The sequence below is a fragment of the Ranitomeya variabilis genome, chromosome 2 (assembly GCF_051348905.1).
Source record: "Ranitomeya variabilis isolate aRanVar5 chromosome 2, aRanVar5.hap1, whole genome shotgun sequence".
Lineage (NCBI taxonomy): Eukaryota > Metazoa > Chordata > Amphibia > Anura > Dendrobatidae > Ranitomeya > Ranitomeya variabilis.
In genome coordinates, this window is record NC_135233.1 from 64,674,696 (window position 1) to 64,691,514 (window position 16,819).

The window sequence follows — 16,819 nt, forward strand, 5'->3', positions numbered from 1 at the left end:
CATAAGCACTCCTTTGTATTCTCCAGTTGAAGCAATGCTACTTAGGGATGATACTTGGTCATAAATCAAGTTTGAGTCCACAGAAGCTGATCTGCACAACTCAGACTATGCATCATATCTTACAGGAGTCTTCTCAAATTCTGTTTTCAGGAGCACACTGCTCACCTGCCTCGTAGCTTCCTGCTTGCCGGGAGCAGTGTGCTCTTGATGGTTCACAATTTGGACCAGCAGTATGGGTCAGCCGCTGGCCTGACTGGTGTACTCTCTAATGCTGCAAGCAGAGACATCTTATCCTCTGCAGCATCGGAGGAGCACTAAAGGTGTTTGGATCAAGCAATCCTACCAGCTGTAGCGCATGGCTTTTAGAGACTGGCTACAACTGATAGACTGCGGTGACCAGTAAACTATAATGGTAAAAATCCCTCCATTCTAGAGTATTTTTAATAGGATGTAAATTGCAAAGACCCTTATATTTTTTTTATGCATTTTAAAATTATACCCTTTTTTAGAAAACGAGTCATCCTCTTTAAGACACCAGTGAATGATTCCGCAGTCTTATTTTACCACTTTTCTTTGAATTTCTTACCTAGTTTTGCATTACTTGACCGAACAACTTTAATTGGTTAGTAAGAATAGATCCTGACCCATTTATCAAGTGAAATTCCCCCGAGGATTTTGCAAAGAATTCTGGGATGCTGGAAGCCCAATCTAATATCGGTAAGTTTAATGATGTGAGCTTCCGTCCTCGGTTCTCCTGCGCCGATGCTAATGAACAAACATCAGCAGATTTCACAGGTCACAGCCTATCACACAGTACTGCGATAAAACCACTGGAAAGTATACGCTTGTGTTTTACTTATGGGATTGTAAGTCCAAATAATTAGGAGTTTTACGCCATACCCCTAAAAATGCCCCCAAAATGAGAACTTTAATTCAAATTTGCATTAATCTTGCCCTTTGTGTGATCCAGTTTGATCTGCTAAAATCAGGACTGTTGGCATGTATGAATTTATAGACAGCTGGCATCACAGATTGCTTCTCACTTAATTAGCAGAACCACGTAGATCTGTGGCCGCTGAATGGAAGCCCTTTATGAAGCCTCTTACCTTGACTCCATCCGTATCTCCTCTTTTGATTGGCCTACCTGGCGTCATTGCGGTGTGATGTGGCGCCAGGCCAGCTAATCAAAAGATGAGCCGCGGACCATGACAGTTAGGAGAAGATTGTCAGGGCTCCCATCTGACGGCCACGCATTACTGACCTGGCCGCTGGACCAGATCCTGTGAACTGATTTGCATCAGCTCTAGAAGGACCTCAGGTCCAAGGACCTGATGTGACCGCACCCATAAAGTCTAGGAGTATAATAATGGAATAACCATAGAAATCTCTGACACCTTAAGTATTACATTTCTGTTAAACTTCTATTAGGTTATGACTATGTTTATTAATATAAAACCCGTTACTTTACGCTCTACTCTCTGAAGAGTTAGAAGAGCGGCTGGCACGGTGTTGCCATTAGAAAGACTTCTCGTTCTGCAGTCACTCCTCTGAAGAAGGCAGAATTTTCCGTGTGCATCTGCTTGAGTGATGAGCGGGGCTGGAATACACGTACGTTACCCCCAGGGACTCTCCAGATGTAAAGCGCCTGCTTAGCTCCTGAGCAGTCCCTGGGTATCTCCAGTTTCTCTAGCTACAGTGAAAAGGAAGAGGCCAAACTCCATGCACCTATGAAACAAGCAATGGTGGAACGGCTCCACCATTATCATCGTCGGGCGGCCCGGGGAGTGAGCGGCACCTTCAGAAGGACAGTCATCTTTGGGTTTCTAATAAATAACCTTTATGATGTGTAAATTGCACAATGTTTGGTCTCCACCAAGTCAAGATAAAGCAAGGTCAGCCGTAAGGACAATTGTCCCATCCTTTGTTTCATGCAGAAGGGTATTGCCAAATATTTGATTCTCTCCCTTCCTCCATGGACAGATATAGTATGTTGTGGGGGCAGATGGGGCACAATTGTAAAGTCTGTAACCAATTTTTCACAGTTTTTACTCCAGCTCCGACTACTCCTCATTCATTAGTGGCTTGTGTATAATAATTATTAATTACTCATTTACTATAGAAAATATGGATCGGAGACTGATAGAACATACTGAATATTTTGTACAAATGATATAATTAATTCTATAGTCCTGTTAGTCTTAATCCTCTACTAGGCTTTCCTTACCGGGCCCCTTCCTCACTTCTGGTCTGGTGCTGAATACGGGACTGTGACTGAAGAGGGCTTCAGGACATCGGAGAAGGGGGCTGGCTCAGATATTATAATAAGAGTCGGTACATTTGACTCCTCGAATCTGACGCCACTAACGTGGGTGGGGAGATATAGCGGTCACTTGAATGCGCTTTGTCTGGCTCATATAATTTTTTTTTTCTTGCCATAAATAGCAGAACATCCCAGATTTTAATCTTAAAAAGTGCTCTAATTTTGGAAAACTCCTTTCCCCCTCTGCAGTTGGTTTTAAAAATAAACAACCAAACAAACAAGCTGTGCTTTACTCACATTCCCTGGGTCCACCTGTGAATCTGTCGCTGCTTCCCAGTAGTTGTTTTCAGTGCTTATGTCAAATGGACAGCAACGCTACTGCCAATCAGTGAGCTCAGAGTGATTTGTGTCGCCACTGATCTCAGTGATTGGCTGCAGTGCCTCCACATGATGTCACTGCGGCAGACACTCAGCGGTGGACCCAGAGGTGGGGTAAGAAATGGGGGGTTTGTAATACAGGACAGCTTAGGTCTTAGTTGGTCCACCCAAAAACATGGGGGAGTGTCAGACCACAATCATAGTGTGGAGAGAAGTGGCCAGAGAAGCTGGCGGCCAAATTATTGCTGCAGATGGGACGGTGAATTGGAGAATATCCCCAAAAAATAAAATGAGGAGGGCACCAGGCAGGTATGGACTGGGACTGAAATTCAGCCCTGGCATTTGATATCACACAGGCCCATGTTGTCCCCGTCCCCATGAACCAGATGGGATATATTACTAATATTACCCTGGATGGAGGAAGATTTACTACAAGACCAATATTTCTAATGATACCGGTGGCCTGCTGGGGTAAGTGATGGAGTCAGCGACTTTGTGCTCCGTCACAACTCTTAACAGTATGGGTGTCTTGAGAACACTGTTAACAACGTAGCAGACAAGGCTGCCCACGACCAGACAGGCCCTTCTGGCATTTGCCAGAATTGCCAGATGGCCAGTCCGGCCCTGGCACCAGCTATTTTATGCTCTTCTGATTGTGAACCCGGAAAGTTACTTTAAGGTTTTGTCTTTTTTTTTTTTTCTCTTCCATGCGATCTTCCCACATTGCCTTTATGATCTGTCACAGCATAATGTGGACACTTGACATATTGTTACTGGATTTTCTGTCATCAGATTCATAATGTCCGAACATCAGCCAGGTGTATTTTACTCAAAAACATACTTTGAATAGTTGACAGGTCGCCGCATATTGATGGACTAGTCGGAGGCAGGTCACCGGCGGCATCTTCACTCCCAGGTTTTAGTGAAGTGTCTTGTTTTGTGCACACACAGAGCTGTCAGTCTACTGGAGCGGGTGGGGACGAGCCGCTGACCACCTTCCTCCGGCTTCTCATCAAAGACGGTCTCAAAATATAAAATATCTGGCTGCAATCACGCAGCAAGTGTCTGATTCTTCCTGAAGCACCGTGGATCAAATGACTGCTTCCCTTTGAAATTTACACTCATTTTCAGTTTAATTTTCTTCTGATTAGTAAAACCAGTTTTGGAAGCCCCCCCCCCCCCCCTTTTTTTTTTTTTTTTTTTTTTTTTTTTTTTTTTTTATACTTTACATGTAGCGCAGCATACATGCTTTTCAATAACTAAAAGTTCTTAAAAAATTCTCCAGAACTGGCCCGAAGGAGGAGAGAAGAAAAGTTAAAAACCCCTACTATGCTGTAATCCCCCGCAGTTCACACTAGGTGCAGTTACGGGCAGGATGACTACCGGTGGGATTCTTGGCTGTATACACTGCTGTGGAGAGCACTATTGGAGGCAGCGGCCCGGGCGGGAGGCTGAATAGGATGCTCTGAACTTCCTGTTGTTCAGATCAGCTCACGTGTGACCAGGCTGAGACTTCGCTGCCAATCTTATGGTCCGGTCTGATAATTTCATGGTCGTTATGTTTAATGTACAATCGTATTGTGAAATGAGCGTTCGTGGACCACCGATTGGCGTTTGGCCTGTCTAAATGCACCATAGGAAGTGAGCAGTGGACCTTGGGTCTTTACTCCACAAGGCAACTCTCATATTTGGATATTGTCATTTGTTACAAAGACCAGTTATCATTGGGATTGTATTGGAGTTGTGTATAAATATTTGTGTGGGAACTCATTATTTTAATTTCCCCCCCCCCCTTGTTTCAGATTTAAGCAAAGCAATGTCTGGTGGAGGGATGTCCCAGTTCCAGGAAGCCATCCGGCAGGAGCTGGAAGAGGCCATGAAGGTGGACCTGGAGAAAATCCTGTCTACAGCCCCAGAGTCTGAATTAGAGGTACGTTATTCCCTTTTAGTTTTCTGGTGGCACCTGCTGGTATAGGGCAGGTATATCGCCCATAATGGGACTGTAGAGCATTAGTGTCTCGTGTAATAACTTTCAATGATGGGTATATCTGTTTATCCCCTATCCTGATCCCAATCTGAGAGGAGAAGGAGGTGCTTGCCTGCCGCTCTACTCCTTGTATATTGCACTGACTGAGAAGGCAGGGTACACTGCTTGTCTATTTCCGGTAGGCCGATAGACCCTGAATAGAGTGGAAGTCGAGCACGAGCCCCCCCCTGCTCCGAGCACGAGCCCCCCCCTGCTCCGAGCACGAGCCCCCCCCTGCTCCGAGCACGAGCCCCCCCCTGCTCCGAGCACGAGCCCCCCCCTGCTCCGAGCACGAGCCCCCCCCTGCTCCGTTCACACCAGGCCTCTTCTCTCAATCCAGTCCAGTAACTTCTTCCTTATCCTATGGATAGGGAATAAACTTTAATAGTGGAAATACCTGGAATATTAATTCTGCTGTCTCTTCAGGGTAAATTCACACGCTGCAGGTTTGTTGCAGAAATTTGACTGTCCCAGTCATCTGAATTAGGCTTTCTGAAATCTTTTTACTTGCAGCCAAAACAACTCCATTCAGATGACTGATAAGACTGTTCTTTATGCTAAAATTCGACCTGTGTTTGCACTGGACTTGCCGGCAGGAATCTGAGGCTAACCTTCAGATATCCGCCTCAGATTTACTGTTCAAAGTGTCACAGGCTCGCAAGCATACAATCCTCACTCAGGGGGGTGAATCCACATTTTGGTGAGACGGACCTGTTTTATTTATATAACTTTGTGAAACAGCCCTATTAGGACATTATCTCAATGGGTGAAACGTCCTGGGGGCTAAACAATACAACATCTCAACCCAGGTGCCAGATAAATATACACGTGTGTGTACATACATACATACATACATACATACATACATACATACATACATACATACATACATACATACATACATACATACATACATACATACATACATACATACATACATACATACATACATACACCAGTCCTCGGCGGCTTCACCATGCCCAACTCCTTTTGATTTGATGGGTCTCACCCCATGTATGTGTAGGAGTGATCTGTCAGTCTAGTATAGTGTTTCTCAACTCCAGTCCTCAAAAACCACCAACAGGTCATGTTTTCAGGATTTCCTTAGTATTGCCCAGTGATGTAATTAATGTATGAGCAGGGGATGAAATTATCACCTATGCAATACTAAGGAAATCCTGAAAACTTGACCTATTGGTGGGTCTTCAGGACTAGAGTTGAGAAGCCCTGGTCTAGAGGAAAGTGGCAGGGAGAAGCCGCTAGAGACATGCCTTAGACTAGTCCTCTAAGGTCGAGGTCACACTTGCGTGTTCAGTGCGAGAAACTCGCTCATCAATACCCGGCACTGCCAACGGCACTCGGGACCGGAGTGTGCGGCTGCATGTATTTCTATGCAGCCGCACGCTCCGTCCGAACCGCCGGCGGCAGTGCCGGGTATTGATGCGCGAGACTCGCGTGACACTGGCCTAACATGCACAGTCCCCGGCTGGCTTTTCAAGAAAATGTTTTGTTTGTTTTTTTTAAACTTTACATTGTTTTATAGTGAAACATACGCTGCTGCAGTAACGCAGACCGCTATGATGCAAGTCACAATAATACTGCGATTTCTGAACCACTCTGTAGACCTGTAGTGTAACATCAGCACAGTCTTTTTTTTGGGGTGGTGGTGGGGGGGGCCATATGCTATACCAATCGTCTATGGTAGTTCACATTTACCACCATAACTTTAATAAACAAGGGACGTCTCTGCCTTGCTAACGATTAACAGATTATCATCTGGAAATATTGGGTTATGTGACCTAAATTAAATATTATATTTCTGCTGATCAAATATTTTATAAGGTAATGGTTTTTATATCTTGTGCCCTTGTTCTCCATCGGACCCTGAATGGCTTCAATGCTACATTGTGCCTTGTATAGTAATGATGGTTCCAGAGGTGTAAGTCCTCTCTTATCATTTTTATTGGATTGCAGCCATATTAAACTTGCCAAGCAAATAAAATTGTGCTCTGATGTAGTGAGAGCTCGTTTATCAGCTTCCTGGTTAATGTTTGACTCCAGCCTCCTGTGCTGTTACATTGCATAGCCATTTGCCTCCTGTGCTGTTACATTGCATAGCCACTTTGTATAGCCGCTAGCCTCCTGTGCTGTTACATTGCATAGCCATTCGTCCAAAATGCTTCATCCGTGCTTCTGCCTTTTCCAGAGGATGGCTGATTTCTAGCTGTGCATCTTCTCTTTGGTCTTCATTTACATGGCTATCAGTCATTCTGTGTGATTTCAGACTTCTGAATCCTGACAGTGCGGTGCACTTGCTGCCAGGATTCACCAGTATTGCTGGAGAGAGCGGGTTGTCATGTGACAATAAATAATCGATTTCCAAGTAAACGTGGCTGGTTTCTCTTAGTACAAGTGAATTGAGAGAAGCCGACATCTAGTAGGCAAATCACAAACTTAGTCACATGACCAGCAATATGGGTGAATCCTGACAGCATAAGCACCACACGCTGTCATGATTCATTAGTCTGCAGCCACATAGAGTGACCGCAAACTTTAATCAGAAGACCTGATCACCCCCTTTTAAACAGGCAACGTTTTAAAGTTCTTGTAAAAGCAACTTTGCAAATTAATGTTAAAAATGCTCGGTTCCAAAGAACTTTTCAACATTTCAATGTATCTTTTGATTGCTGCTGGTTTCCCCTGTACCTTGGGCTGATTGGCTGCTCTGCAGAGCTAATCTGCATCTGCTAGGAATCAACAGTTCGTCCCGACAGCTGGCGATAACTTGAGAGAGCAAAGTGAAGTTACTGCTCCTTTTGCTGTATGCGCAGCACTCATTCAGCACTGTGTATACAGCAATCAGAAATGCAGAGATGGTACTAAACCATCTCTGCCTTCTCTATTAGAACTCTAGCCATCTCTGACAATGTTACATGATCTCTGTGCAGCTGCTAACTCTGCAACGATCATAAACTTCAGTGCAGTGTCGTATGGTCCGCAAGCAGTTAACTTGCCACAAATTCAAAGCTGGGGTGTTTTAAGCTATTTTTTGAGTAAAATGTCACAATACCCTTTCAACAAGAATTAAAATGTCACATGTTGTTCTTAAAGAAGCATTCACATCAAAATGTTTATCCTCCTTTTAATATATTGTAGACATCATAATATATAGCACTGTGTACTTAAAATTGCTCCTCTTGCCTTTCTACCTGGCTAATTCTTCTCTTTCCCATTAGGTCTAAGACATCATGTGATTAAGAACTGATTAGCTGAGTCCTTCTAAGGTCTGTGTAGAAACAGGAGGTCAATTTTCTCTACATGACTCACTATACAAGTCCCTGGCAGAGGGAGCAGATGAATCAGGAGTTTAATGGTGGGGGTGGGGTTGGGTGATAAATGACGGGCAAGAGACTTCCTTTTTTTTCATCGAGCAGAGAAAAGAGAAGAATTAGCTGGGTAGAAAGACAAAATGAGCAATTGTAAGTACTCAGTTTTATGTAATGTGTTTGCAATATATTAAGAGGAGGAAGGCTTCTTTAAACTGCACAAACGAAGAGAAATTTTTTTTTTTTTACACTCTACTAGGGTACTGTAATTGACCCCTTTTTTATTCTCTCTCTGTTTAAGCCTTCTTACACATCTCTGAAGTAAGATGTATGTTTTCTCCCCTGCAGCATACTAAGAAAGACTTGGAAGGCTTCCAGAAGTTGTTTCATCGCTTCTTGCAAGAGAAAGGACCTTCTGTTGATTGGGGAAAGATCCAGAGACCCCCAGAGGATTCTGTGAGTTACTATATCATGTTACTCATCACCACCCTGTGGCCTATGGATATAGCTTCTGCATATTGTACATTTACACAGTTGTACAGGTATTCCTTTGTCCGTTTTGGCTTCTTTGTGTTTTTTAATTTTTTTTTTATTTTTGTCGGCAGCTTCCTTAAGAATGAGAGGATAGTTTTACAGAAAGGCTTGTAATAACAAGTCCTACTACATGAGGTTTAGGGTAGATAACGAGCTGGTTGTACGGTGCAGCATTATGAAGACCACAATTATTTCTAAAACTAAGTACAGATGGTCATCTCTAGACAAGATACCACCTCCAAAGTCACTTTTATTTGTTTTTTGGGGGGTATTCGTTGATATGTTTTGCACATGACTAACAAATTTTTGAGCAAAATAAAAAAAATGCTCTTTATTTTTATTATTTTTGGGGGGGGGGGGCTCAAAGTCACATGTTGCAAAATTTCCTCAAAAACTTCAGACGTACATAAAATTATGGGAAATCGCAATTTTTAAATCGACTCAAAACAACTGGAATCCCCACACCTCCCTCACAACGACTAACCCAAAACAAAAAAAAAACCACACAAAAAAAAGGTGGTTGACCCATATAAAGTAGACTTTTTAAAAGAATAAGGAGCAAATGAAAAAGAGGCGAAAAGAAACCAATTAATAGACAAAAAAAGGCAAAAGCAGTAATGAATCAGAACCTAAATGCCCGAACCACCTGAGCAATGTAATGGGTGCAGGCGGCACAACGAGCTATGGGCGTCCTTCACTTTGTGGTGGGGAGCAGAGATTTCTCACTTTGCAGCGTGCCATGAATTCACGCTTCTACTTATGCTTTAACTTGGATTTGTCTACGTGGATAAAGGCCAACGCTGGCGCAGACCCAGGGAACAGCAGTGTGATAGGAAACACTGAGGCTCTTCTCACAGGGTACAAGTAAGCTTTATGTCCAGTCTGGTCCTTGCGAACCATAGGCTGGGTTTATTTGGGGTCATCTCTGTTTTTTACATTATACACAATCTTTGTCTTTTTTTTTTCACTTTAGCTATTATTGGCGCCTGTACGTTATTTTTCGTCTACTGACAAATTGTTAATGTCTCTCTTCACACTACATTTCTCTTACTTTAAACGCATAACTCTTGCAGAGAAGATTTACATTTAAATGTTTTGATCTTTCTTTTTTCTCTTTATTCTCTAACTTTCATTAATTTGCTTTTTTATGCAAAGTTAAGCAACTTTTTATCACATTAATGTGACTACAGCGTATAGATGACAGACCGGCGTGCTCTTATGTTACTAGGGGAGACAATACTACAAAAGAAAAATCCTAAAACTTGGATCAGGCTCCAATCTGCATATTTGGAGTCTGAAAATGATGATTTAAGACTGAAACGTAGCACAATTTTAGTAAAGGTCACCACACCAACACCTGCATACAGGGCCGGGCAGATCTGCCTCGATCGGTTGTGTAGGGACCTGTAGTTGTATTTAGTGTTTGTTCCTGGAGCTCTACTTGCGCATGAAGTAAAGGGACATTTATACTGATGAACACTCTACTCACAATAATCATGCAGTCTAAACATTCTGCTGATCATCCGATGAACGAGCAAAGCGACTGGTAAAAAACCCTTTTTTTTTCTGCGGCACAAAAGATGATTGTCAGCAACGTGAGCAAGACTAACGTCAGTGAGAGCAATGGCTCGCGTCTGCCTGTGTAAACAGGCTGTTAAAGACCCGCAGTCTGTGTACCTCCCGTCGTTTGCGTTTCATTAGTCTGGCGTCAGTGATGATCACAAGTGCTCGTTACTCGAGTTTGCCGAGGGAGCTCCGATATGCGTAGGGTATCGCGGGTGCGCGAGTGACAAGTTCTAGTCCCCGCGGCTTCGTCATCTGCGGCTATTAGACAGCCACGAAATGTTCAGGGATTGCCTAACAAACATGGGCAATCCATGTGTGTTTTATGGCTGTCTAACAGCCAGGAAACTTTCGGCTGTGGGGACTCGAAAATGTCACCTGAGCTCCCGCGATACTCTGTGCAAACTTGTATCAGGCACTTGCACGCATCATTATCTGGCAATCTTGAACTTTTATTATTACGTCCAATTTTTGGCAAGAAATTTTTGCATAATTCCTAATTTTAGTGATGTCTTCTGAAGCTTTCTGATCGGGATGCACGGAAAATAAAAACAGTCGTCCCAATGGTTATTCGTGGTTAGATCTCCTTTACACCACACTCCTTAGATTTTGCCTCAATTCTTGTTTTCCAAGTAGGTGGGATTACCCCTTTTTAAGCTTTGTAAATGTCAGGCACATTTGACTGTACATAATTGATGTATATAGTCGTAAATATATGTGGTTGAGGCTTTCCTTAGGATAGGTCATCATATCAGACCGGTTGGCGGCCAAAACCCGGTGCTCCACCGATTTAGCTGCTTCTGGCTTCCATGGCAGCCAGAAGTAAAGCTGTGCAGATCCCGACCACCGCGGCTCTGTACATGTGTAGTGACCGCTCTCAGGTTACCGTTCAGCTTTCATTGACATGAATGACACTACAAGGTGCTGTGGTGGTCCGGTGCCGTACTGTTACGCCAAGTCTCTATGGGACCTGCTAATTACTGATTAGTGGGGTAGCTGGCATCAGACCCCCACCAATCCAATAATATGTCCTACAAATAGGCCATCAATGTGTAAGTCCAAGATCTAGGCTGTATAGTTTGGAGCGGTTTCTCCAGGTATAACTTAGAGGATGTCACTTGCAATAAATGTTTGTTTTTTCACCTGGTATAAATACCACTGTTCTCCTGAATCCGGCTGTACCTTTCTGTTCCTGAGATGTGGGCCCCTCTTCCCAATAAGTAAATGTATGGCTTTTGGCCAAGTGGGTGTGATCCTCAGCTTTCTTGTTTGGGGTTCATTCTGACAACACCCAGTTGTATGAAAGATGATATTTTTCATGGGAAGAAGGGGCTATATCTGAAAAATAGAGAAACGCATGAACAAAAGAAAAACAGCAGATTCAGGAGAACAGCGGCGTTTACATCCGGTGATGAAAAATGATATTTATGACAAGTAACAGGTCCTCTGTGTATATAGGTAGGATACAATGTCTGGGTGAGGTAGGTTGTGATGAATCTGTGACTGAGGCTGGTTTAGCTCTTATTTTTACTTGCATTTTTTTTTTCGTGAGAAGGAATTTTTTTTTTTTCCCAGGGGTTATGAAAAAAAAATTACATTTTAGAGAATACAAATCTGGACATGTGATCCCGGCCTGTATAGCCTAGAGCACCACAGTCGTCAGTAGCTTGCTGCAGGCGGTCCGGAGTGTGACTCTGTAATTACTAGATTATTACCTGGCAGTTATTTGTCCTTTGTAGTTACGGATTTCTTCCATAGTGTTCGCATTAGTAATCATTGCTGGAAGTCACTCACGTCACACCTTATATATTCAGTATCATGGCTAGGTTTGAACATGTGGCCATTAATCTCTTGAATCCGGATCTGTTGTGTTCCTGAAATGCAGACACTAAATTAATTATGAAGACCTGTTTAGGAGACAGTATTACATGTATTGTATATACACATTTTTTATTTTTTATTAAAATTCTCAGCAAATGTAAAATCTCTCTTCGTTGTCATATATTTTCATTATCAGTTTAATTTTGATATCCTGTTGGTGCATTGGAATAATTAGCATGCAGCCAAGCTGCTGTTCATGGGTGTTTCCCCCCCCTGTGGTTTGCAATTTGAATACAGAAGTGAGAGGAGTCAAGATGCCAAAACTTACAGTACAGACCAAAAGTTTGGACACACTTCTCATTTAAGGATTTTTCAGTATTTTCATGACTATGAAAATTGTACATTCACACTGAAGGCATCAAAACTATGAATTAACACATGTGGAATTATATACTTAACAAAAAAGTGTTACACAACTGAAATTATGTCTTATATTCTAGGTTCTTCAAAGTAGCCACCTTTTGCTTTGATGACTGCTTTGCACACTCTTGGCATTCTCTTGATGAGCTTCAAGAGGTAGTCACCGGGAATGAGCTTCTAACAATCTTGAAGGAGTTCCCAGAGATGCTTAGCACTTGTTGGCCCTTTTGTCTTCACTCTGCGGTCCAGCTCACCCCAAACCATCTCGATTGGGTTCACGTCTGGTGACTGTGGAGGCCAGGTCATCTGGCGTAGCACCCCATCACTCTCCTTCTTGGTCAAATAGCCCTTACACAGCCTGGAGGTGTGTTTGGGGTCATTGTCCTGTTGAAAAATAAATGATGGTCCAACTAAACGCAAACCGGATGGAATAGCATGCTGCTGCAAGATGCTGTGGTAGCCATGCTGGTTCAGTATGCCTTCAATTTCGAATAAATCTCCAACAGTGTCACCAGCAAAGCCCCCCCACACCATCACACCTCCTCCTCCATGCTTCACTGTGGGAACCAGGCATGTAGAGTCCATCTGTTCACCTTTTCTGCGTCGCACAAAGACACGGTGGTTGGAACCAAAGATCTCAAATTTGGACTCATCAGACCCAAGCACAGATTTTCACTGGTCTAATGTTCTTTAGCCCAAACAAGTCTCTTCTGCTTGTGCCTGTCCTTAGCAGTGGTTTCCTAGCAGCTATTTTACCATGAAGGCCTGCTGCACAAAGTCTCCTCTTAACAGTTGTTGTAGAGATGTGTCTGCTGCTAGACCTCTGTGTGGCATTGACCTGGTCTCTAATCTGAGCTGCTATTAACCTGCGATTTCTAAGGCTGGTGACTCGGATAAATGTGTCCTCAGAAGCAGAGGTGACTCTTGGTCTTCCTTTCCTGGGGCGGTCCTCATGTGAGCCAGTTTCTTTGTAGCGCTCGATGGTTTTTGCCACTGCACTTGGGGACACTTTCAAAGTTTTCCCAATTTGTAAGACTGACTGACCTTCAATTTTTAAAGTAATGATGGCCACTCGTTTTTCTTTACTTAGAATTTGTATTCTGGCAAGAAAAAAGCAGCTAACAGTCTATTCAGTAGGACTATCAGCTGTGTATCCACCAGACTTCTGCACAACACAACTGATGGTCCCAACCCCATTTATAAGGCAAGAAATCCCACTTATTAACCCCTTCCCGACATGCGCAGTACTAGTACTGCTCTGTGGGAACTGAGTTAGGGTTGGGGCTAAAGTTAGGGTTTGGATTATGTTTACGGTTGCGGTTAGGGTTAGGGGTGTGTCAGGGTTAGGGGTGTGGTTAGGGTTGAGATTAGGACTGGTATTACGGTTAGGGGTGTGGTCAGGGTTATGGTTAGGGTTGGAATTAGGGATATGGATGTGTTTTGGGTTAGGGGTGTGGTTATGGTTGGGTTTAGGCTTAGGGGTGCGTTGGGGTTAGGGTTGGAGTTAGAATTGCGGGGTTTCCACTGTTTAGGCACATCAGGGGCTCTCCAAACGTCATGGCGTCCGATCTTAATTCCAGCTAATTCTGCTTTAAAAAAGTAAAACGGTGCTCCTTCCCTTCCGAGCTGTGCAGTAAGTGTGGGGCTGTTTTTTGTCGCTGTGCAGTAAGTGTGGGGTGGTTATTTGTCACTGACCAGTAAGCGAGGGGCGGTTTGTTGCTGAGCAGTAAGCGGGGGGCTCTTTGTGCACCGTGCAGTAAGCGGGGGGCTCTTTGTGCACCGTGCAGGAAGTGCGGGGCGACTGTTTCTTGTATTTTTCCTTCAGGTATGATAGGCGGGCTATCGGTTTAGGTCTGGTAAGCCATTAGACAGTAACAAGTGCAGAGCATGCTAGGAAGTAACTAAAAGGAAGTTCATGCACCTATGGTTCTGACAGAATTCTTACAAGGGAAAACCTACCACTGAAAGAGTGGAAGACAAGTTACAGAACTTGTAAATTGAGAAAGCTTCTGGACATTTTAGTTTGGCGTTTGCCCCATAACATAAGTCATTCTGTCTATAAGCTTTCTGTGAAAGGACAAGTTATGCTTTAACTCTACTTGGTGTTATTTTTGGTGCGTACAGATTTTTTTTGTTCCACTACAGTCCTTCTTTAGATGTCATAATTTATTCTATACATAACATTCTGTGCTCTATACTGAACACTGTGTATTGTGACAATGAGATCAGATTGTTCCTTTCGCTCAGTTGACATCTTCAGCCGGATGCTATATTATGTATTGTTTATTTTTTCAGACTCTTATTGTACCATAAATTACTCATCCACCATGTGTATAGAGACGGGCCGGCAGCTGCCGTGCAAGGCACTCCTAGACTGTAAGATTCATTGAGAATTATTGTGAACTTATTTAAAAAAAAAAAAAGTTCAATATTTAAAACCTAACGTGCCTAAATCCTCCCATTCGTACTTCTTGTGTAGGTAATTCAGACTACAATGTTGTGATCCGTGTGGTCATGTGCGCTCATGGGCTCACCCAGTAGAATGCACGCTTGTGGAGATTGAGAAACTCTACATGATGGCGGTGTCCTGCTAGTATTTTGTGGACACCGGGTGACGCGCACCTGCGTGATTTCACCGCCAGTTTGCACATGGAGAGTGGCGACTGTAACCACTCCCTCGCACTGACAGCCAGCTCATCATTAGGGGGCCGGCTGTCAGTCGGTGCCTCCGCTTTCTATACACAGCGGTGACTGAAGCCACTCCGGCGCAACCCCTATGTATGACTGAAAGACTGAGCCTGCCGGGGAAATAGTTAATTTCCTCCCTGCAGCGGGCTCTCAATGCGGCGGCCGCACGGTGTCAGAACCTGCAGATTAACCCCATATCCATATGTTAATAGCAGTTTTTTTTTACATGACAGGCTCCCTTTAAAGTCAATTTCTGTCCACCTACCCTGATTGACAGTTCCTCAGTGTCCCTCCTCCCTGCTGCTGCTGACATCTCTCACTACTTAGTACAAACTGCAGCTGTTGGGTTGATTGGCAGAGACTGAATACATAGGGACTCATGAGATCTCTCTAGATGGACTACTAAAGTACTCCTTTTTGTATCAGCATTATACAGCCATTCTGACTTGGATTTTCAGTGTAAGTACACCAGTATCTTTAGATCTCCAGAGCTCTGTCTAATTTTGTAGACCGTTTTTATAGTGAAATCTGGTGAAAGATCCGCTTTAAAACAACAAACTTATCGTTATAAAAGCGTGCTATAGTGTTAACGTGTTGAGGATAGTTTTGCCCAAGGTTCATCAGGTCCGCAGTGTAGCAGCTGCTATGGAGCCCCCCAGCTAAGGAGGGCTAAGTATACCAGAGGAAAGGGGCAAGACAATGATGCAAAATACTCATGGAGAGTTGTAAGTAGCCGAGCGTGCAAGAGCTTTCCATGAAAATGTGGAGTAAGCTGCTGCTGATCCTCCTCACCCCCTGGATCTTCTGTTGGGGGGACGCTGAGACCTTCATTCATATTAATGGTTGCCTTGTCCCTTTATTCAGCAAACAATAAATATATAATGGGACCTAAAGCACCAATAATCCGCTTAAAAGTGCATTTAAAGAATAACCGGCACCTTTCACATTTTTTTTCCTTAAATCAATGGTACTCTTGAAAATAAAAAACTTTCTAAAATATCTTATCAGATAAATCTGCTTTTTTCACCTCCTGGACTGATCATTCATTTTCAAACTTCCCACTTATCTGGTATAATCTGTATTCAGTGAAGCCACATTATTTACATTACTGAAGACAGTTGGTGCTCGTAAAGTTCTATGGCGCTTGTAGCAGAATGTCGGCCTCTATCTCCTCCCACTCCACGGAATCTTAGAAGCACCAACTGTTATCTCCTAGCTCATTAATGGGTAAATTATTCAGCCAGGACAGAATTTCCCATGAATTGAGTGATTAAATCAGTCTGGAAAAAGAAGCAGATTTCTCTGATAAGATATATTACAAAGTTTCTTATTTTCATGTGTTCTATTGATTTATGGTCACTTTTTACATGAACCAGCAATTTGCAAGCAAAAATCATTCTGCTTGATTACGGTCACATGTAGACACGCTGGCAATCGCCCGATGTAGTTCTGATTTTTCTTGCATCTTGGCATGACGCTGCTCCCCTTGTCTGCCCCTGACTGTTCTACTCTATGAATCTACGTATGTTCGCAATGGATGACAGTCTGTGTATACGTACATGTGCAGATAAGGCTTTGTACTGATGGCGGTGTAATTGTATGGTATTTTATCTTTAAGCACCAGGTCTGCACTGAGTTAATAATAATAATTTTTGCTTTAGACACTTTTTTTTTTTTTTTTCCCCCTACGTCAAACTACGTACAATGCAAAATAAAGACTGCTGTTGATATGAGAAGCCCATATGTGTCTGTAAAAATAACCTTTTAATGTTCCCAAACCATTTATATAACACCATATCACAT

The 16,819-nt window shown here is 43.2% G+C and overlaps 1 protein-coding gene across 4 annotated transcripts in view; it reads left to right on the forward strand.

Annotated features, from left to right (window-relative positions):
- Positions 1-16,819, forward strand: part of UGP2 (UDP-glucose pyrophosphorylase 2) — a 72,509-nt gene that overhangs the window by 19,525 nt on the left and 36,165 nt on the right. For all 4 annotated transcript variants that reach the window (XM_077282504.1, XM_077282503.1, XM_077282502.1 and 1 more), the window contains exons 2-3: positions 4,441-4,568; positions 8,339-8,446. In XM_077282504.1, coding sequence (XP_077138619.1) covers positions 4,455-4,568; positions 8,339-8,446 — 222 coding nt within the window. In that variant the 5' untranslated portion in view covers positions 4,441-4,454. The remainder of the gene's footprint in view (positions 1-4,440; positions 4,569-8,338; positions 8,447-16,819) is intronic.